At 42.7% G+C, this 21,632-nt stretch overlaps 3 protein-coding genes across 5 annotated transcripts in view; 2 read left to right on the forward strand and 1 right to left on the reverse strand.

The window, feature by feature from the left end:
* The window catches only part of ttc22 (tetratricopeptide repeat domain 22), a 90,611-nt gene that overhangs the window by 23,946 nt on the left and 45,033 nt on the right, over positions 1 to 21,632 (forward strand). The window contains exon 7 of one of the 3 annotated variants that reach the window (XM_041208291.1): positions 15,984 to 16,117. The exons of 1 other annotated variant lie outside the window; for it this stretch is intronic. In XM_041208291.1, coding sequence (XP_041064225.1) covers positions 15,984 to 15,986 — 3 coding nt within the window. In that variant the 3' untranslated portion in view covers positions 15,987 to 16,117. Of the gene's footprint in view, positions 1 to 2,955; positions 3,861 to 15,983; positions 16,118 to 21,632 lie in introns of those variants that run through there. One more of the 3 variants, XM_041208289.1, reaches the window with a different exon arrangement.
* pars2 (prolyl-tRNA synthetase 2, mitochondrial) overlaps positions 1 to 21,632 on the forward strand; it is a 77,679-nt gene that overhangs the window by 4,060 nt on the left and 51,987 nt on the right. The window lies entirely within an intron of this gene.
* Positions 7,579 to 16,215, reverse strand: LOC121289159. Its single transcript, XM_041208295.1, has 4 exons — positions 15,720 to 16,215; positions 12,860 to 13,008; positions 10,606 to 10,712; positions 7,579 to 8,381 (listed from the first exon to the last, which is right to left on the reverse strand). The coding sequence occupies exons 1-4, from the start codon at positions 16,213 to 16,215 to the stop codon at positions 8,273 to 8,275; spliced, it is 861 nt and encodes a 286-aa protein (XP_041064229.1). The 3' UTR covers positions 7,579 to 8,272.

The following is a 21,632-nucleotide window of genomic DNA, read 5'->3' on the forward strand; positions in this document are numbered from 1 at the left end:
AGTATTCCAGTTCGCTTCAGCTAGCTCAGGTTTTATGCCCGTACTGGGATGTTTCTTGCCCTTATTTAAGTTTAAGATACTAGCCTTAGACTCAATCTTTTCCTTTTAAAACTGAATGAAAAATTCAATCATTTTGCAGTCGCTGCTACCTAGGTGCCTTCACTCTGAGGTCATTAATTAATCCTGTCACATTACACAGTACCAAGTCTAATAGAACCTGCTATCTGGTTGGTTCCAGAATGTACTGCTGTAAGAAACTATCTTGAAAGCATTCAATGAACTCATCCAGGGTACTGCTGCCAGTCTGATTTTTCCGGTTTTATGTAGATTAAAATCACCCATAATTATTGCTGCCCTTTTATCACAAGCACCCAATATTTCTTCTTATATATTTGTCCTACATTGTAGTTACTGTTAGGGGGCCTGTAGACCACTCCCACTAGTGACTTCTATCCCCTACTCTTCCTAATCTCCACCCAAACCAATTCTACATCATGATCTCCAGAACCAAGGTCATCTCCAACAATTTCACCAACGCCATCCTTGATCAACAGTGTTGATCACCCCACCACCCAAGCGTCCCCGCACCCCCCCCCCGACCTTTACCTAGCTTCTTATTTTTCTCGAATATCATATACTCTTCAATACTCAGTACCCAATCCTTGTCATCCTGCAGCCGTATCTCCAGAACGGCTAACAGACCTTATTTATTTACTTCAATGTGCGCTATCATTTCATTTACTTTGTTATGAATGCAATGCACATTCAGACACAGCCTTTAGTTTTGTCTTTTTGTTATTTTTATAACATCTAATCATGAGTATTCTTAGGTTTTATCTCTCTGTCCCTTCCGGCTAGTCTATGATCCTCATTTCCCATATTATTTTGGTCTCCTGCTTTGAATCTACCACTTCATTTGCCATATCTGCCCAGGCTTGATCCCTCACCTGCCTTGTTTAATTTAAAGACCTCTTTAATTCCCTAGTTATCTGGCTCAGTAGAACACTGGTCCCAGCATGGTTCAGGTATAGAACGTCCCAATGATACAGATCCTACTTTCCCCAGTACTGGTGCCAGTGTCCCACGAACCACAACCCACTTCTCCCACATCAGTCTTTGAGCCATGCATTTGTCTCTTTAATCTTATTTGCCCTATGCCAATTTGCAGGTGGCTCAGGTATTAATCCAGAGATTATTACCTTTGACGTTCTGCTCAATTTGGCACCTAGCTCCTCATACTGATTATGCAGATCCTCCTTCCTATGTGTTGACACCTACATGGACCACAATGACTGGATCCTCCCCCTTCCACTGCAAGTTCCTCTCCAGCCCTGAGCAGATGTCCCGAATCCTGGCACCGGGCAGGCAATACAGCCTTCTGGACTCTCACTCTTTGCTTCAGAGAATGGTGTCAATCCTCCTGACTATACTATCCCCTACTATCACTACATTCCTGTTTGCTCCCCCCGCTTGAACGGCTTCCTGTACCATGGTGCCATGGCCAGCCAGCTCATCCACCTTGAAAATCTCACTTTTGTCCACACAAGTTATGAGCAATTGCAAAGTCTGAGGCTCCTCCACTACTGTCTGCTCAGTCCCATTTGCCTGCCTCACTGACAGTCACATTCTCCTGTCCCTCACTGCTGACCAAAACAGATGATCTTATTCTAAGAGGCGTGACGGTCTGCTGGAACAAAGTGTCCAGGTATTTCTCTCCCTCCCTTATGTTGTGCGGTGTCTGCAGTTCAGCTTCCAGGTCAATAATCCTGATCTAGAATTCCTTTAACTGCTTACACTTTCTGTAGATGTACTTGTCATGGATCACCTTGGCATCCAAAAGTATCCACATTCCACAGCTGCAATGTAACATCTGTCCTGCCATTATTACTTATGTTATTTAGTTAACATAATTTAATTACCCACTTAATTAACTTGGAATAATTTCTATGTATGCCACACCTCTTTCCCCCATGCACCGAATTCCCACATGAACCTAATTTGCTGATCACTCAGTCTCCGTCTCACTTAGGCCTAGCCAGCGATGCTTACTTCCCATCAAAGAATACAAAATGCAATATGTACCCTCTTGGCTCAGCAGGTCTCTCAAGCCTGGTTCAATGAGGTTTGCAGGAGAGCATGCTGGGAATTGCACCATGTACAACTAAAATAAGGTACCAACCTGGTGAAGCTAGAACACAGGACTAAACGCTAAACAGTGCAATCACTCGCACATAGGAAGGAGGTTCTGCACCAAGGAAGAACTGAGTGCGCTGAATGCAGCAAAAGCTTTGGTCCCTGAATGCGTTCCATCTATAGTGTGGAAAGAGTTATGCTCTAGAATAGCTTCTAGCCAAGTTGTCCAGTACAGCTACAATATAGGGATCTACCTGACAATGCGGAAAATTAATATGTCCTGTCCACAAAATACAGGTCAAATCCAACCCGGCTAACTACCATCCCATCAGTCTACTCTCAATCATCAGCAAAGTGATAGAAAGTATTGTCAACAATACCATCAAAAGGCACTGACTCAGTAATAACCTGCTCACCAGTGCTGAGCTTGGATTCTGCCAGGGCATCCATTTTGAAGTCAATGGAATGTAAAATTCAGTAGGTCATAAAAATGTGTTCGATCTAAATGTACCCTGTTCCCACTGGTCAGGTAAGGTTAAACTTGGTGCTTTTGAATCTCTAATGTTGAAACCCAATAATGACAAGATAGAAAATGGCTTTGAAGCTGGCCAGCCTGCAGCTCAACATGTTGAAATATTTAACGTATCGTGAGCAGGGATATTCTCTGTACTTTGAACAGATGACTAACAAACTGATAAAGCTCTTGTGGATTATGATTATCTTTACACTTGTAGATTTGATTGTGGTCTTGTAATGCACTGCCACCTATCCACTATGCATTGTCCCTTGTTGAATAGTAACCTAATTCTGTACTGCCGACAGGTCTGTTACTACATGGGTGTTGATGCTGTGCAGGAACTCCAATTGGTGGATGAAAGTGCACTTAACAGTGCTTTAGTTTTCTTCGCCAAAGCCATGGAGTGTGACTTGGGAGATACGCTGCCTGAGATCCAGCTCCTGAGAGGGAAGTGTTTACAGGTCAAAGGTGAAGAGCACAATGCAGTTGAGTGCTTCAAGCAGGCAATTGAACTCGATGACGTAGGATCCCAGTACTCTGAGACTTTCCGCTGCCTCATTGAGTCACTACTGTCATTGTTTATGCAGGGAAAATCCAGTCAGGAAATGGTTATCCATGAGGTGGAAATATGGGTGGAAAAGGCAGAAGCAAAGTATCAAATAGAGAGAGTCAAGCAGGAACTGCGCTCAGTTTGTCGAAACCATATGCCAAAGATTTTAAAACTCTCCAGAGCCATGATTGTAGCTGGAAAGCTGCAAATAGTAAAGTTACTGTTAGAAACAATGAATCCTGAACATACCTGAGTTAAGAAGAGGCCAGTTATGGAGTAATTTGTGTGAAGACCCTCGCCACATGTCTGTAAAATCCACTACTTGATGGACTCAGATTGTCAACAAGCCTTGCCTTTTGGGCCTCTTGTTGTATCTTCAAATGGAACAAACTTTGGATGGTCTGAGGCTAAATTAGATTTCCAATCTCATGTTTTCACCATCATTTTGCTTCTCTGTTGGCTGAACTGCAAAATTTGGTGTAAAATTAACCACCAGCAGAATTTGGTTGGAATATAGTTCTTTAAAACATCACCCTCAGACACCACCTTCCAAACCCACGACTACTATCATCTAGAAGGACAAGGGCAACAGATAGATAGGAACACCACCACCTCGAAGTTCCCCTCCAAGCCGCACAACATCCTGACTTGGAAATACGTCACCATTCCTTGACTGTCGCTGGATCAAAATCTTGGAGCTCCCCCTCTAACAGCACTGTCGGTGTACCTACACCACATGGACTACAGCAGTTCAAGTAGGCAGCTCACTACCACCTTCTCAAGGGCAATTAGGAATGGTCAATAAAGGCTGGCCTAGCCAGCGACGCCTCATCCCATGATCAAATATTTTGAAAAGAGATTTGTTCATCTTTTAGTACACTGACAAGCATCTTCGAACTTTATAATGCACACAATTGTTGTTTTTCAGACTACACTGTTGTCCAGGAATGAGCAATATGACTTAGCCAAATTCCTAAGAATGTCAGCTGTACTCAGTCTCTTGAGGTCTTTCTGGTTTTCCAGAATTCCCTTGTGGAAATATTTTCATGTGCAAATCCTCAGGGAAATGCTAAATTTCACAACATCAAGGACTCTCCCAGGTCTGGCATAGTATTAGTTAATCGAAGAATAAAGCACAATCTACGTTGGCCAACTATGTGACCCCATTCCAACACCAATAGAACACCACCTACTATATCAGACCATTTCCTGCACCAGACACCTTTGTTGGTTTTCTGAGCGAGATTGCGGATTCAGAATGAGTTTGTGCTGTGCATTGAGCAGTTTTGTGCTATAGTGTGGGTTAAGACAGTTCTAAACTCATTCTGCTCTGGACCACTACAACCTACAAAGAACAGACAGTTTCATTGTGGATCTTAGAGAAGAAACGGGATTGCTTTAATCAGCTACAGAACCCAGGTCTTCATCTCACTGTTTAGGAGCGTGTGTTGTGGTAATAAGCGAAATAGCTTGTATGCATACATACATCTTCAATAACTACTCACTCAAATGTGCGAGGTGAAAAGAGAGTGTAAATATAAATATTATAACGTGGTCTCACATTGGTAATTCTGGTAGTCTGCAGCTCATTGATTTTTTTTATTCTAACACTTTTATACCCAGTAGAAGCACAGCTGTCTGGAGAGACTGAACCTCTTTTTTTTTAGTGTCGCTACAGCCATCTTCCAACTCTTTTGAAACTGAGCAGTTTGTGTAGTTGAAAACTTGGGCAGTTTGCCATAATGAATGATTTGATGCACTTATTGTGGTTAATAAAACGTTAAAGTGAGTTGAACACCGCGGTTCAATATCCATGGACAAATGGACTTGTGGCCAACTCTGCAGCCAGTGCACTGAGCGCAGGAAATTATTGATCTGATGCAAATAAGCCTGGTTTAAAAAAAAACCTATAAGAATCTGGTTTGTCTGAGGAGCACACCTGGGGGGAAAAGTGGGGAAATTTGGGTTTATTTTCTCCTCACGCTCTGAACTTCCATTGGGACCATCTAGCAAGGCTTTGTCCTCAAGAGGTCAAATATGCCATTCCCCTCCTCAAAAAATAGTTACATCAAGTAGCTCTTTGTTTGCACTGGAAATGCTACCATTAGAAACCCTTCCAGCACATCTGGTATAACCCATTAAAAATGTCACTAAATTATTTCCATGAGCTGACTTTGCATTTCCAAGAGAGGGGCTTATTTGCTGCAGATGAAGCCAATTGGTGGTGCAGTTGGCATGGTTTATTTGTTCTTTGGATGTGAGGGATGTGAACAAGGCTCCAAAATACTAACTACTAATTGCTTTGAGAATGTGGTAGTGGGCCTTTTCCACAAACTACAGCTGTATGAGGTTTTCTTGTACAATTTACAGTGAGATAAAAATTCTACCTTTCAGTTGGGGATGGCAGGGCAGATGTGGGAGGGTCGATCAGGGGGGTTGAAGCAAGGGTCATCCCCACTGGGAAAGGTGAGCACTGCTCGAGCAGATGGAGAGTGAGAGCACCACAAGATGAAGACACTCACCTAAAGGTCCAAACAAGATCCTATGAATAGTGGCAAGGATCATATCAGGGAGGGGGAGTGGGCCCAAATGAATTTAGACTTGCTGTTGAGACCTTTCTGCTTATTTTTACATGATTCTCCTGCTGTGAAGTCACCTTCTCTATGTGCCATTCTTAAAATGTTACTGCAGTGCCAGTTTAGGGGCTCATTGCCTTTTTAATTACCTTAATTGGCTATCTGCTGCTGCCAGGTGAGTAGCTATTACCACTGGGAGCCCTTGCATGGGATAAGTGCAGGGAGGTGGGAACAGAGCTGACCCAACACACTACGTGCCCAACGCATGTCCCCATCACCTTCAAAGCTGCCTTCACGGGGCTGGTAAAGTTCCAGCCATGGTCACCCTATCAAAGATTTCATCTCCAGGATACTGTTGTAAGTAACTCAGGTCAAAAATCACAGGGGCTTTTCAAACATTTTTTCTGCATTATCCGTTGAATTTTTCTTTTGGATCAAATTCTTTGAAAACTGCTTTCACCATTTTATTTTCCAATTGGAAGTTTGCTTGCAATTGCTGCCTGCTATTTTGCAGCCTAAAAGGTTAGTTAGCATCCCAAAATGGGCACAACTCAGTTGAATTTCTAGGCCCAACTCTGAAACTTGTTTTCAGCATCTCATTGTATTACTTGTCCTGCTCACACACAGGATTGGCAGTTATGATAGCATTGTGATTGTGTTACTGAACTAGTAATCCAGAGAGTTGGACTGATGGTCTGGAGATGTGAGTTCAAATCTCACCATGCTAGCTGAGGAATTCGAATTTAATTTATTAAATAAATCTGGAATATGAAAAAGTTAGTATCATTACCAGTCTAGCCTACTGGGAACTCCAGATCCACAGAAATGTGGTTGACTCTTAACTGCCTTTGAAATGGCCTGGCAAGTCATTCAGTTATCACAAGAGTAATGGGCAATAAATGCTGGCCTTGCCAGTGATGCCTATATCATGTGAATGAATAAAAGAGAAAGATCAAAATAGTGAATGAAAGCAAACCTCAAACACAGAAAGAGAAAAAAGCTAAACTTTATTTCAGAATGAATATATTTGAAAAAGTTCTGCAAATGAGCCTTTTTAGGGAAAACAAAATTAACAACAGATTGACGAACTGATTGCAAACTATCTTCTTAGAAGAAGTGAGGAGGACTAAGAAAAGTCCTGAATGTGAGGCACTGACAAATTGTTTCACATGGATTTCTTCTGGACAAATTGTTAATGCTTTTCCTAAATGATTTATAAGAGAAACATTACACAATTTGCAATGACACAAAGATTGGCCGGGTGGTTAACAGTGAAGTTGAGTGTCTTGGGCTACAGGAAGATATAGCAGGATGGCCAAGTGGGCAGATAAGTGGCAGATGGAATTTAACCCTGAAAAGTGTGAGGTGATACACTTTAGAAGGAGTAATTTGACAAGGAAGTATTCAATGAATGACATGACACTGGGAAGTTCTGAGGAACAAAAGGACCTTGGTGTGTGTGTCCATAGATCTCTGAAGGTGGAAGAGCATGTTAGTGGAGTGGTGAAAAAGGTATATGGGACACTTGCCTTAATCAATTGAGGCATAGGTTACAAAAGTAGGGAGGTCATGTTGGAGTTGTATAGAACCATGGTGAGGCCACAGCTGGAGTACTGTGTGCAGTTCTGGTTGCCACATTATAGGAAGGATATGATTGCACTGGAGGGGGTGCAGAGGAGATTCACCAGGATGTTGCCTGGGATGAAACATTTAAGTTATGAAGAGAGGTTGGATAGACTTGGGTTGTTTTCGTTGGAGCAGAGAAGACTGAGGGGGGGGCGACCTGATTGAGGTGTACAAGATTATGAGGGGCATGGACAGAAGGGATAGGGAGCAGCTGTTCCCCTTAGTTGAAGGGTCAGTCACAAGGAGACATAAGTTCAAGGTGAGGGGCAGGAGGTTTGGGGGATGGTGAGGGGAAAAACTTTACTTCTAGTCTGGAATGCACTGCCTGGGAGGGTGGTGGAGGCGGGTTGCCTCACATCCTTTAAAAAGTACCTGGATGAGCACTTGGCACATCATAACATTCAAGACTATTGGCCAAATGCTGGTAAATGGGATTAGGTAGGTAGGTCAGGTGTTTTTCACTTGTCAGTGCAGACTCGATGGGCTGAAGGGCCTCTTCTGCACTGTGATTGTGTGAATGTTTAGGCCAGAATTTCTAGAGGGCACATTAGGATTTTTGGATTGCAGATTCTTTTTAAGAGACTTTGTACTTTGTCCCTGTCACATATCCCAGTTCAGGTATAATCTAACTGTGCAGTTGAAAATGTTCCCCTGATCTGCCTGATCAAGCACTTCTGTGTAAAATAAGGTCTAGTTAAGATGCAGATAAATCTTCAAGTAGGGTTTGAACCCAAAATAATATTTTGGCTAAAGCGTAATCTGGATTAAGCACAATATTTCATCTGTAGTTCCCTCTCCCAACATAATATTCAGTGGAATGCTGTTGGTGGATTGAGAGGTCATCACTGGTATTCATCATGCTAACTGCAACTAGATGCTTTCCTGCTGAGTTGTATTGATCAATATGTTTTTCTTCATCTTCTCCTGGTCTTCAGGGCCGAATCCAATGTACGTCAGGTATTCTTGCACAGATCCATATCTAGTAAGTATAAAAATGATGAGCAAAGTCACTTTGCATGCTCAACCTGGGAAAAGACAGATTTACTTATGCTTTGAGTGCCCCAGTCACACGGTTACCTTCAAAACTCTGAACTGGCAAGAAAGCTATGAAAGGATGAGCCTTTTATCAAACGCTGCAAACTTCAATGTAATGCAGCATTGAATTTCCACATCAGTAAAGCAGCTTAACTTGGATAGACAGGGTTAGAATATCAGGCTGGGAAGCATATCTGCAACTCCCCATCACTCAGTATTTTTTGCTGGAAATAAATTTGGACATAAATATTCACCCAGATAGGAATGAATGTGTTGGAATTGAACAGGAAGGTTGAGGATATATCATGTGGCATATTTCACATCATATGCTCCTTAGCAGTGCAGGATACAAACAACCCAATGCACTCCTGTCCAGGTTTGGTATGGCTCATTATTAGGGAGTATCAATGCTAAATGGGCTACTTTGTGAAATGCAGATCACTCTGCTGATTCAGGCACTATAGCACTTTCTCTCTCCATCATTTGAAGCACATAATGTGACAATAACAAACAAACCCAAAACCCACCTGAGGTTGAACCAAACAATGAGTTTTTAATAAGGGCTCAGGAACTGGAGATGGGGACAAGGTCTGGGTCTCGATCCTGTTCCGTGTGATTCATACTCGCCCACCATGATTTTGAAAGGTTCAGCCAATCAAAGAGCAGGGAGCAGGCTCACCATCCAATTGGAAATGCTGGGCAGGTCCCAAATGCTGGAGGGCCAATGGGACAGTCTCCAACATGCACTGAGGATGGGTGGGCGGATGGCTGGAGGGGAGAGGAAGGAGGGTAGGTGGTTGGAAGGGAGAGGAAGGAGGAGCACAGTTGGGTGATTGTGGAAGGAGGTAGTAGGATGGTTGGAGAGGGAGAAAGGAGGCAGGGTAGGTGGTTGAGGGAGGAAGAGGGAGGGTGGTTGGCAGATGTTTGGGAAGGAGGGAGAGAGGCGAGATGTGTTCCCTTGCATAATCCATTGCAGCCTCCCACATCTCACCCTGAGCCCATTGTGTTGGCCTGAACATGCTCTGCACACTCTGGGCTGCCCGCATTAGGAACAGGGCCTTAATAGGCTGCTTAATTAATGGCATTTGGCTACCTACTGCTTGTCAGGTAGCTGATCTAACCCTGAGTCGGCCTCTTTCAAAATGTTTCGGAGTCAGGATTGTGACAGGGAACCGGCACAGAGGCCGGCGGCACCAAATTTTGGGCCTACCCACCTCTAGACTCCAGTCTCTTAAAAACTTCAGCCCTGGGAAATCAGTGAGGTCAGGAAGATGGGCATCAGTGGGTGGAAGTTCCAGTCTGCTAAAGATCAGCTGCTATTGCAGCAAATAGGAAAGTCTGGCCCTGGTTGGGCTTAAATCTTTTTCTATTGATGTCATAGCAGCATAAATCAATGTATGCAAATTCAACATATTTCTATCGACTGTCACATCCCTTTATCACTTTAAACAACCTTTATCAAATCACCTCAGAATCTCCTCTGTTCTAAAGAAAGCAGCCCTAATTTTTCAAGTCTAGTTTGTATTTCTGTTTGCTGGTGGATTGACCCACTCTAGTACCTCAGAACCGTTCCTAAACTGCACACAATATTCCAACTGTGGTCTTACTGAAGTTTACCATTCTGCCCTAAATTTTATATTCTATGCCTCTTTCCACAGAACCCAGTATTCCATTAACAATGAGTTAAGCTTTCTGAGACACAATAAAGACTTTCAAAAAAGTTATTCTCCGTTATGACACTATCCTTTAACATTCACCATCCTTTTAAATTTCATTTACGAGCAACATTTCACATTCACCAGCAACCTGCTCTTAACATCCTTCCAAATATATACCTGAAGTTAGGCAAATGAGCTGCTCAAAGAAAACAGCCAATTTATTTGAGTCTGCATGAAACCCATCAAAAGCCATTCGAACAATGACTGAATCAAAAATGGAAAGTGTTGGTTTAAGATTCTGAAACTGAAAACTCAGGTGATGTCTGCTACTCGAATGGCAGGAAATTCCTCTACAAAACTGGGACTTAGTTTCTGGATTCTGGCCCAATTTCTGGTCCTTACAGCACATTCTCAATCAGGGTTATGGTTGCAATGCATTAGAAGAGCTATGGATAGCCACGTCCCCATTATTTTCCAAGTATAAACCTGATCCTTACAGATCTCACTTACTTTTTGTCCATGTATTCCAATAATGTTTCCATTGTTTCTTTTGAACTTGATAGAAACTCTTCAGGCATAACATAATTTTGATAGATTTGAGACATTCCCATACTTGGCTGAAAACAAAAAAAATGATAAAGGGTCAGGTGTGCAATCAACTGGTGCACCATTAGTTTTAAAAGCTGAATTCATGCAGACAATATATAAACTGAGGACTATCTAAATCCACCCTTTAAAGGTTGTAAACTTGCACACCATAGGTCAGAACAAATTGATAAAAGAGCCGACTCCACATTCCTACACACTTAGAGGAATTCCAGCTCACTAAGAACCTTAAAGGGCAGAAAATCAGACAGGCCTAGGATCCACAATGTGCTCCCGGCAAGTACAGTTTCCCACTGGAATTCTGAGATCACAAAAAGGATCTTAAATGCCATTTGTAGCAAGTCTGAAATAACCAGAACATGATGTGAGAAAATATTGAGCTATTTTAAAAGGGGTTGGGAGAGAAATTGAATCTCGTTATGTTAGCCTGAAATTGGGTCTGGCCATTTAAAATCAGAGTTAAGCCCTTTGTATATGGTAACAAGCAGCCTAACACCTGTTTTAGGGCCTCTCTGGAAAACTGGGCTGCCCTCAGCAGAGCAGGTGACTGGCCTAATCAGCCTGGGTTTTCTGACCAATGGCTGTCACCGTAAAGATAAGTTTACTTCTTCATTATATTGATGTGGGGCCAGGAGGCGCAGGAGTGAACTTTATTTGAGTACTTAGGTAAAAAGGCACTTTCAACATTTTTTTCAACTTCCTATCCCCAAAATACAAGCGTAGACCATTAGAGTAGAAATTCACCTTGGGCAGAAATGCATTAACCATCTGTTAAAATTAGGCATGACAATATGATACTCCCCATTGTGTGTTGCAAACCAAATTGGATTTCTATCCAATAGTGTTATCATGTACCCTGTGTTAGATATTGATGAGCTGCATTAAAAAAGGAAACTTCCTCCAATTATCACTGCCCTCAATAAAGGAGCAGCATGTAGTTCCCAGCGTTTTGCAGGTAACTGCAGAAGAACAAGCAGCATCTGCTAAGAGGATGACACACAAAGGAAAGGTATTTTCTAGGAACAGATTCTGCTGCCAGTACGCTAACTCACACCAAGTCCTGTTCAACCATCACACCTATGCTCACTAACTTTCACTGGCTCCAAGTCTGGCAACAACCCAATTTTAAATTTCTTGTCCTTGTTTGCAAATCCTCCATGGCCTGACCCTCCCCATCTCTGGAAATTCCTTCAGCACCACAAACCAATGAGATTTCTGCAGTTCTCCAACTCTGGACACCTGTGCATCCTCGAATTTAATTGTTCCACCTTTGGCGGCCATGCCTTAAGCAGACTTATGCACAAATGGCTGGAGGCTTCCCCATGGCTGTTTCACAAACTCCTGTTAGACCTTACATGCCACTACCCCCCCCCCCCCTCCACTCTCCCCCCCCCCTCCACTATCTCACCCCGACCCCAAACCCAACTTAGTCTTTCATTCTCCTTCATATGTGTTTCTCTCATATGTCTTTGGAACTGTACATTTCCCATAATATAAAAACTTCCATGTTGCTAATATTGTCAGTAACCTTTAGGAAAAATAAACACACTGCTTAGCCTTGCTTATCTGGCTAGTCGTAAACAGACTAACATCCCTTTGAAATCCAAACAATTCCTTCACTTATCTAAAAATGCAAATTCCCTTCACACCTTATGTGCTAAGATAGCATCCTTGTTTACTCTATAGCATTTCAAGTACATTCCTACACCTAGCTTCTTTTGATAATTTCAAGCTTGCAGTCCACCTGACTCCAAACATAATTAAATCACACAGACAGAATCATCTACACTCACACCCATAAACCTACTTTACAACAAACCAGGAAAATATTATGAAATTGATTTTACTTCCATAACAATCCTTTGAAGTGTTTTGGGCTGCTTCACTATGTTAATGGTGCTACATAAATGTAATAGTATAAAAGCAAAATAGTATGGATGCTGGAGATCTGATATAAACACAGACAGTGCTGGAAAAACTCAGCAGGTCTGGCAGCATCTGTGTAGAGAGAAACAGAGTTAATGTTTCGAGTCCAAAATGACTTTTCTTCAGACCTCTATATAAATGCAAGTTGCTATTGCTGGTTTAGAAAAGAGAAGGTAGGTCTTTCTCATGCATAATTACATGTAAGATATGAAAATGATGACATTTCGCTTACCTTGAAGGTTTCATAGTCTATTAGAACCTTTTCCCTTGGCAAGCCAACACAGGTCTGTATGAAAGCAGAGATGATGCCCGTCCGGTCTTTCCCGCCTACGCAATGTATCAAAGCTGGAACATTTTTGGGTTCACTCAGCAACTTCGAAGCTGTGGACAAAAAATATTGAAAGAATTTCTCAATGACAAGGGCATTTACTAATTTAATTTTGTTTTCAGTCATAATTATGGAAAAACATAAAGATGGAACAGGAGTAAAAGTACTGATTTGGGGAAAGACAAATTTTACAAAGCTGAGAGATGATCTGGCGAAAGTGGACTGGTTACAGCTACTTGAAGGGAACTCATTGACAGACCAGTGGTAGGCATTCAAAAGTGAGATTTTAAGGGTACAATTTAGACATGTCCCCACAAAGAAAAAGGGTGATACTGCCAAATCTAGAGCCCCCTGGTTATCTAGAGGCCTACAAGTTAAGATAAAGGAGAAAAAGAAAGCTTATGACCTTCACAAAAGACTTAATACTGTAGAAAGCCTAGAGGAGTATTGTAAATACAGGGTGAAGTAGAAAAGGTAATTAGGAAAACAAAGAGGGGATATGAAAAAATATTGGCAGGTAAAATCAAAGAAAATTCAAAGGTGTTTATCCAGTACATGAAGAACTGGAGAATAACTAAGGAAAGGGTAGGGCTTATCAGAGATGTACATGGTAACTTATGCACTGATGCTGAAGATGTGGACAGGTTTCTCAACAAGTACTTTGTCTCTTTCGTCACTAAGGAGAGGGATGATGCCGATATTCTAGTTAAAGAGTGAAGTATTAGATGCAATAAGCATAGTGAGAGAGGGTGTACTGGAGGGACTGACATTCTTGAAGGTGGATAGTTCACCAGGGCTGGATGGACTGTCTCCCAGGCTGTTAAAGGAAGTCAGGGAGGAAATAGCGGGTGCTCTGAGGATCATTTTCCAATCCTCACTAAATACAGGCGAGGTACCAGGGGATTGAAGGTCTGTGAATGTTGTACCATTATTAAAAAGGGTGCAATGGATAGGCCAAATAATTAAAGGCTGGTTAATCTGACTTCAATGCTGGGCAAATTATTAGAATCAATTCTGAGAGACAGGACAAACTGTCACTTAGAGAGGAATGGATTAATCAGGGATATCCAGCATTGTTTTGCTAGGGGAAGACCATGTCTTAGTAATTTAATCAAATTTTTTTGAGGAAGTAACCAGCAGCATTGATGAGGGTGGTGCAATGGATATTGTTCTGCATGGATTTTAGTAAGGCATTTGACAAGGTCCCACATGTCTGACTGGTCAGAAAAGTAAAAGCCCATGGGATAAAGGGTAATGTGGCAAGTTAGATCCAAAATTGGCTCAGCGACAGGAAACAAAGGGTAATGGTTGATGGATGTTTTTGTGAATGGAAAACAGTTTCCAGTGGCATTCCACGGGGCTCAGTGTTGGGTCCCTTGCTGTTTGTTGTATACTTTAATGTTTTGAACTTAAATGTGGGAGGAATGATCAGGAAACTTGCAGATGATACAAAAATTGGCTGTGTAGTTGATAGTGAAAAGGATAGCTGTTGTCTCCAGAATGATATCAATGGTTCGGCTGAGTGGGTGGAAAGTAGGAGATGAAATTCAATCCAGAGAAGTGTGAGGTAATGCATTTGAGGAGGTTAATGTGGAGGATAAACATCTGAATGCAGAATGTTTGATCAGGTGGATGTAGGATCCCAGGATACTATTTGAAGAACAGCAGGGAGTGCTCATGGTGCCTTGGCCAATATTCATCTCTCAACCAAAAGCAAGTCATTGAAGATGGCAGGATAGGCTGAGAGAGTGATTAATAAAGCAAACAATATCCTAAGTTTTATTAATAGGGCATTGAATACAAGAGCAAGGAGGTTATGCTGAACTTGTATAAGACACAAGTTCAGCCTCAGCTGATGTATTGTGTCTGGTTCTGGGCTCTGCACTATAGAAAAGATGTGAAGGCACTGGGGAGAGTGCAGAAAAGATTCATGAAAATGGTTCCAAGGATGAGGAACTTCAGGTATGAAGATAGTTTGGAGAAGTGAGGATTGTTTTCCTTGTAGAAAAGAAGGCTGAGGGGAGATTTGATAGAGGTATTCAAAATTATGAGGGGCTGGACAGAATAGGTAGGGAGAAACTATTCCCACTTGTGCAAGGATCAAAGACGAGAGGGCACAGATTTAAAGTAATTTGTGAAAGAAACAAAAGCGATTTGAGAAAAATCTTATTCACACAACGTGTGGTTAAAGTCTGGAATGCACTGCCTGAGAGTGTGGTGAAGGCAGATTCAATCGAGGAATTCAAAAGAGAAATAGACTGTTACCTGAAAAGGAAGAATATGCAGGGTTACGGAGAGAAGATGGGAGAACAGCATTAGATGAATTGCTCAATGGGAGAGCCAGTGCAAGCATGATGGGCCGAATGACCTCCTCCACTGTAACAATTCCACGACAACCCGGGAACACAGGCAGCAAAAGTATAATATTGAATAAATCAGCAATAGCTGGGGGATGGGAGCGGCAGGTAAGCGGTAATTTTTTTTTAGGTGAATATCAGGTAAGTGCAATAAATGGTTCTTGAGATTTTGTGGCACTTTTGAGGAATATTAAGCACAGGGAAAATGGGCAGAAATAGTCAAAGAAGGAATCAGAGCATCAGAAGGAAGCACAAAAGAGTTACTTTTTAATTCTAGGTTCTCCTTGAGACATTAAGGGTACAAATCATGGGTTTAAGCCACTCCACCTTCAGTTTTATGAAAGCAAAATACTGTGGACGCTAGAAATCTGAAATAAAAACAGCCTGGCAAAAGATTAATCACTTACCTGTGAAGAACTGGATTTGTGAGGTCTCACATAAATCGATGTACATTTGCACCATGCCCCTGGGATACCCTACGTTCTCCATCAGATAGGCTAACTGTTCGAATTGACTAAGTCCATCAATTTGAGCTTTCTTCAGTGTGCCTTGAAGTTGAGCGAAATACTTCGTCGATGGAAGCCTCATGTTACAGTGCACATATGGCATATCTTTGCTCAGCATCTCCCCTGTGGTTCCTTTGCTTTTCATGTCTTCTATTTCTTCCTCAGTGACTAGCACCCTTTTATAAGCAACATCAAGTGGCTTCTTCTCTGTGGGAGAACCCTCTTCAGCAGGAAAGCAAAGGCTGATGATCATTTGGATTCCCAGTACATCCCTCAGATATTGCACATCTTCCTCCGTGGCATCACCTGGGAAGGCTGAGCGATAGATTTTGACCGGACCCTCATTGGAGTGCAGTTGCCTGAAGTTTGCAACCTTTTTCAGTTGATGCAGTGACATGTTGTGACTTTCAGCTGGCTGGCTTTCCTTTTAACTTTTCTGCCTTTGCACCAAGTGGCGTTACTGGTGGGAGTTTGCAGAAGTGGACCTGGAGCGGAGCCCAGATTCTCGCTGCTGCAGCAAGCCTATTGAACAATCTGATCAGGTTAAGCTGAAAATGATTGCACTGAAATGCATTACTCACAAACAAACACAAAGCATGAACAAGAGCTGTTAATAGAACAGTTGATGAAATTATAATAATTAGTGCGCATGCGCGAAAGAGCACTCTTGCATTTGGGGAATCCCCCACCTGCATAGGAAACGCATAGCGATTCCCACTGGATGTCACAAATTGGCCCGCCCACTTAAAATGGCAGCGGGGCCTGCTTCTTTGGCAGGGTTCAGCTCCCTGCCCACCCGGTAGGCTGAAAATTCTGCCCCTTGTCTTCTCTTCGCCCACTGTTACAAGGACTTTGACATTCTTAAGTAATTAAGGCCTGCCATTAAAAGGGTACTTACACTGGAGTGGAGAAGCCCTAACTCCTTCTTGTGAGTTTAGTCCATATCTATGAGCTAAGTACATGAGCTTCAGGATGTTCAGTGAATTTCAATGGGGAGCATGATGGTAAGATACCATTATGGTATGGCTGTGTTTGCTGCCAACACCGCACAAGTGCAGTTCTAGTTTTCCTGAGGCTTGGTGCTTGAGTTCAGCTTCAGTACCTGTGCTCTATTTCAGTTGTCTCTAAGAGTTATCTTGCGAGCTGAAGGTATTCTATTTTTGTGCAACTACAATATCTGGATCACAATAATTACTAATGGGGCCATTTGGCCCATCTTAATCCATCCACCCAAAAAATCCTACATTTTATCTTCCTCATCTCTTTCATCCTCAGAAATCCCAGCTTTCCCTATACATCAGGGTTTCTTATATAATGTAAACTCCATAGATCTATAATGCCAGTAGATCAGCAATTACATTGTTATTGGACCTTGACAATCTTCTTGTTGACTGGCAATTACATTGTATAGCAATTACATTGTTAAGGCAAATGCTTGTTAAAATGGGTGATGGGTATTGTTTCCCCTATCAAAATAGTATAAATGGGTACAGCTGTAACACCCTGGGGTGCAAGGACTGGTGGAGTTTGCTGTAATGCAGAGTTGTCTTGAAAGGAGACTAGCTTGAGCTCATTCTTCCATGACAAGCATTTATTGTAATAGATGTGTGTGTCTGTGGGGGAAGAACTTCCAGATTATCAGTCTTAAATCAAAAGTCCAAAGTGAAGTAGATTTAAAAAAGGTTTTCTGGCAGGTGCCACATCTTGACAACAACTTCCTGATTAGCTGCAAAAGAAGGACTTACATTATACAAACTTTTACAATTTCAGGCTGTCCCAAAGCACTTTACAGTCAATGAAGTATTTTTAACTGTAGTCACTGTTGTAGTGCAGGAAATATGTAAGCCAATTTAGGCACAGCAATCTCCCATGAACAGCATTATGATGACCAGATGATCTGTGTTCAGGATCAGGACACCAGGGTACCTATCTGCTCTTCAAAATGTTGCCATTTGATTGTTCACATCCACTGGAAATGGGAGACAGGACCTTGGTTAAATGTCTCTTCTGAAAGATAGCACTCCTTCAGTACAGCACTGGAATGTCAGCCTTAATTTGTTCCCTGCCCAAGTCTCTGGAGGGGAACATGAGCCCACAACCTTCTGACTTCTGGCAATAGGTGTTAACAACTGAGCCAGGACATTGTGGGCTGCTGGAAGTTGCTGTTGATTCCCACAGTGCTGTTAGTCTCATCATTATTTCTATTGTCAAATCTGACTCCATTCTAATTCCATAAAAGAAAATTAATATATTGGTTTGTAATCAACTGGTCTCAAGGCAACCCCATGTACTTCAGTCAGTACATGTTGTAATCTAACCTTTTTATTCATTTCATAAAAACAATTGTATGCCCATGTCCTGCTACTAGGGTAGGTCTCCAATCTTAAACATAAATTTATTGAGCCAGTTACTAGGACTGAATAGCAGAGGTGCTTTCCCATTGCATTATTCATGGGTTGTAATCTTCAAAGTGCTTTCTCATGGGTGGCCTGCAACCAAGGCTAAAGAGATCAATGCAATATTTGATTCTGACTCCAAATATGGCTGCAGCAAAAATCCTTTATTTTGTTCAATCAAATTCCTCTCTACACTATCTTTCAACAGTAGACATGCAGAGAAATAAGTAATTTGACCATGTATACTTCCCCAGGTAGAGAAGTATGTGTGGCATGAAATATTGCCATTGCTGTTTAAATATGGCATGAATGTGTTATTGTCAACAATATTCCTGGAGATTTTTTACAGGACAAAACCAACTTGTTTTTATGCTGTTGCCTTTGATACATTTCCTGATCTTAAAACTGCCTTGGCTTTTTTCTATTTTTCATTCATTCCCTGGCTGACAATGCTGGTGTTTATTGCCCATCCCTAACTGCCTTTGAGAAGGTGTCAGCTTTGAGAAGCCACCTTTATGAATTGCTGCAGCCTATGTGATGTAGCTATGCCCACAATATGTTGAGGGAGTTCCAGGATTTTGACCCAGTGACAGTGATCTTGTTCCTTTTGGTCTCCCCAAGGCCCTGGACAGCTACAGTAAATTGTCCTTACTTTAATTTGATCCCCTTTGTGATAAATGCCAACATTCCATTTGCCTTCCCAATTAGTTACAGTATCTGCATTCTAACTTGTTGTTCATGTACCAGGACACTCAGATCCCTCTGTACCTCCAAGTTCGACAATTTCTCCATTTCCTTCCCTAATGTCCTTTAGTGAAGGAAATCTGTCATCCTTACCTGGTCTAGCCTACATGTGACTTCAGATCCACGGCAATGAGTTTAACTCTTAAATTTCCTCTGAACTGGCTGAGCAAGCCACTCAGTTGTAAGAAACCACTACAAAGGAATGAAACTGAACAGACCACCTGGAAACAACAACAGCAATCTCAGCCCTGTCGACCTTGCAAAGTCCTCCTTATTAACATCTGCAGGCTAGTGCCAAAATTCAGAGAGCTGTCTCTCAGACTAGTTAAGCAACAGCCTGACATAGTCATCTTCACAGAATCATACCTTACAGATAATGTCCCAGACACCACCATCACCATCCCTGGGTATGTCCTGTCCCACCAGCAGGACAGAACTGGCAGAGGTGGCAGCACAGTGGTATACAGTCAGAAGGGAGTTGCCTTGGGAGTCCTCAACATTGACTGTGGACCCCATGAAGTCTCATGGCATCAGGCCAAACATGGGCAAGGAAACTTCCTGCTGATTACTATGTACCACCCTCCCTCAGCTGATGAATCAGTGCACTTCCATGTTGAACACCACTTGGAGGAAGCACTAAGGGTGGCAAGGGTGCAGAATGTACTCTGGGTAGGAGACTTCAATGTCTACCACTAAGAGTGGCTCGGTAGCACCACTACTGACCGAGCTGGCCAAGTCCTAAAGGACATAGCTGCTGGTTTGGGGCTGTGGCAGGTGGTGAGGGAAAAAACATATTGCATGCTCCAGATGCATCTGGCCATGACAGTATCAGTAGGAGTGACCACTGCACAGTCATTGTGGAGACGAAGTCCCACCTTCACATTGAGGATACCCTCCATTGTTTTGTGAGGCAATACCATCGTGCTAATGGGATAGATTGCGAACAGATCTAGCAACTCAAGACTGGGCATTGATGAGGTGCTGTAGGCCATCAGAAGCAGCAGAATTGTACTCTAACACAATCTGAACTATGAATCTGAACATATCCTCCCTGTTCTACCATTAACATCAAGCCAGGGGATCAACTCTGGTTCAATGAAGAGCGCAGGAGGGCAGGCCAGGAACAGCACCAGGCATACATAAAATTGAGGTGTCAACCCGCTGAAGCTATGACTCAGGGCTACTTGCGTGCCAAACAGCATAAGCAACAAGTGATAGACAGAACTAAGCGATCCCACAAACAATGGATCAGATCTAAGCTCTGCAGTCCTGCCACATCCAGTCACGAATGGTGGTGGACAGTTAAACAACTCACTGGAGGAGGAGGCTCCACAAATATCCCCATCCTCAATGATGGAAGAGCCCAGCACTTGAGTGCAAAAGATAAGACTGAAATATTTACTACAATCTTCAACTAGAGGTGCTGAGTGGATGATCCATCTCAGCCTTCTCTGGAGGTCCCCAGCACCACAGATGCCAGTCTTCAGCCAAATCGATTCACTCCATGTGATATCAAGAAATTGCTGAAGGCACTGGATACTGCAAAGCCTATGGGACCTGACAATATTCCAGCAATAGTACTGAAAACTTGTGCTCCAGAACTTGGCGTGCCTCTAGCAAGCTGTTCCAGTACAGCTATAACACAGGCATCTACCCAGCTATGTGGAAAATTGCCCACGCATGTTCTGCACAAAAAGGACAAATCCAATCCGGCCAATTGCTGCCCCATCAGTCTTCCCCCCACCAGTAAAGTGTTGGAAGGTGTCATCAACAACAGTGCTATCAAGCAACACTTGCTTAGCAATAACCTCACTGATGCTCAGTTTGGGTTTTGCCAGGGACACTCAGCTCCTCACCTCATTACAGCCTTGGTTCAAGCATGGACAAAAGAGTTGAACTCCTGAGGTGAGAGCGACTGCCCTTGACATCAAGGCTACATTTAACAGTGTGGCATCAAGGGGTCCTAGCAAAACTGGAGTCGATGGGAATTGGGGGAAAAGCTCTCTGTTGGAGTCGTACCTAGCACAAAGGAAGATGGTTGTGGCTGTTGAAGGTCAGTCATCTGAGATCCAGGACATCACTGCAGGAGTTCCTCAGGGTAATCTCCTCGGCCCAACCATCTTCAGCTGCTTCATCAATGACCTTCCTTCTATCATGATCAGAAGCGGGGATGTTTGCTGATGATTGCACAATGTTCAGCACCATTTGTGACTCCTCAGATACTGAATCAGCTCATGTCCAAATACAGCAAGACCTGGACAAATATCCAGGCGTGGGCTGACAAGTGGCAAGTAACATTCATGATACAAATGTCAGCAATGACCATCTCCAACAAAAAAATCCACCATTGCCCTTTGATGTTCAATGGCATTACCATTACTGAATCCCCCACTATCAACATCCTGGGGGTTACCATTGACCAAAAACTGAACAGGACTAGCCATATAAATACTGCGGCTACAAGACTAGGTCAGAGGATTGGAATTCTGTGGCAATTAACTCACTACCTGACTCCCCAAAGCCTGTCCACACTCTACAAGGCACAAGTCAGGAACGTGATGGAATACTCCCCACTTGCCTGGATGGGTGCAACTTCAATAACACTTAAGATGCTTGACACCATCCAGGACACAGCCTGCTTGATTGGCACCACATGCACAAACATTCAGTCCCT

This window comes from Carcharodon carcharias, chromosome 16, assembly GCF_017639515.1.
Source record: "Carcharodon carcharias isolate sCarCar2 chromosome 16, sCarCar2.pri, whole genome shotgun sequence".
Classification (NCBI taxonomy): Eukaryota; Metazoa; Chordata; class Chondrichthyes; order Lamniformes; family Lamnidae; genus Carcharodon; species Carcharodon carcharias.

What these genes read in the sequence shown, in the direction of transcription:
- LOC121289159 (XM_041208295.1), bottom strand. Translation starts at nt 16,215, where the DNA reads ATGTCACTGCATCAACTGAAAAAGGTTGCAAACTTCAGGCAACTGCAC. An exon ending in ACAAATCCAGTTCTTCACAG is followed by an intron (nt 13,009 to 15,719) that starts GTAAGTGATTAA and finishes TTTTGTCCACAG; the next exon opens with CTTCGAAGTTGCTGAGTGAA. An exon ending in TAGACTATGAAACCTTCAAG is followed by an intron (nt 10,713 to 12,859) that starts GTAAGCGAAATG and finishes TTTTGTTTTCAG; the next exon opens with CCAAGTATGGGAATGTCTCA.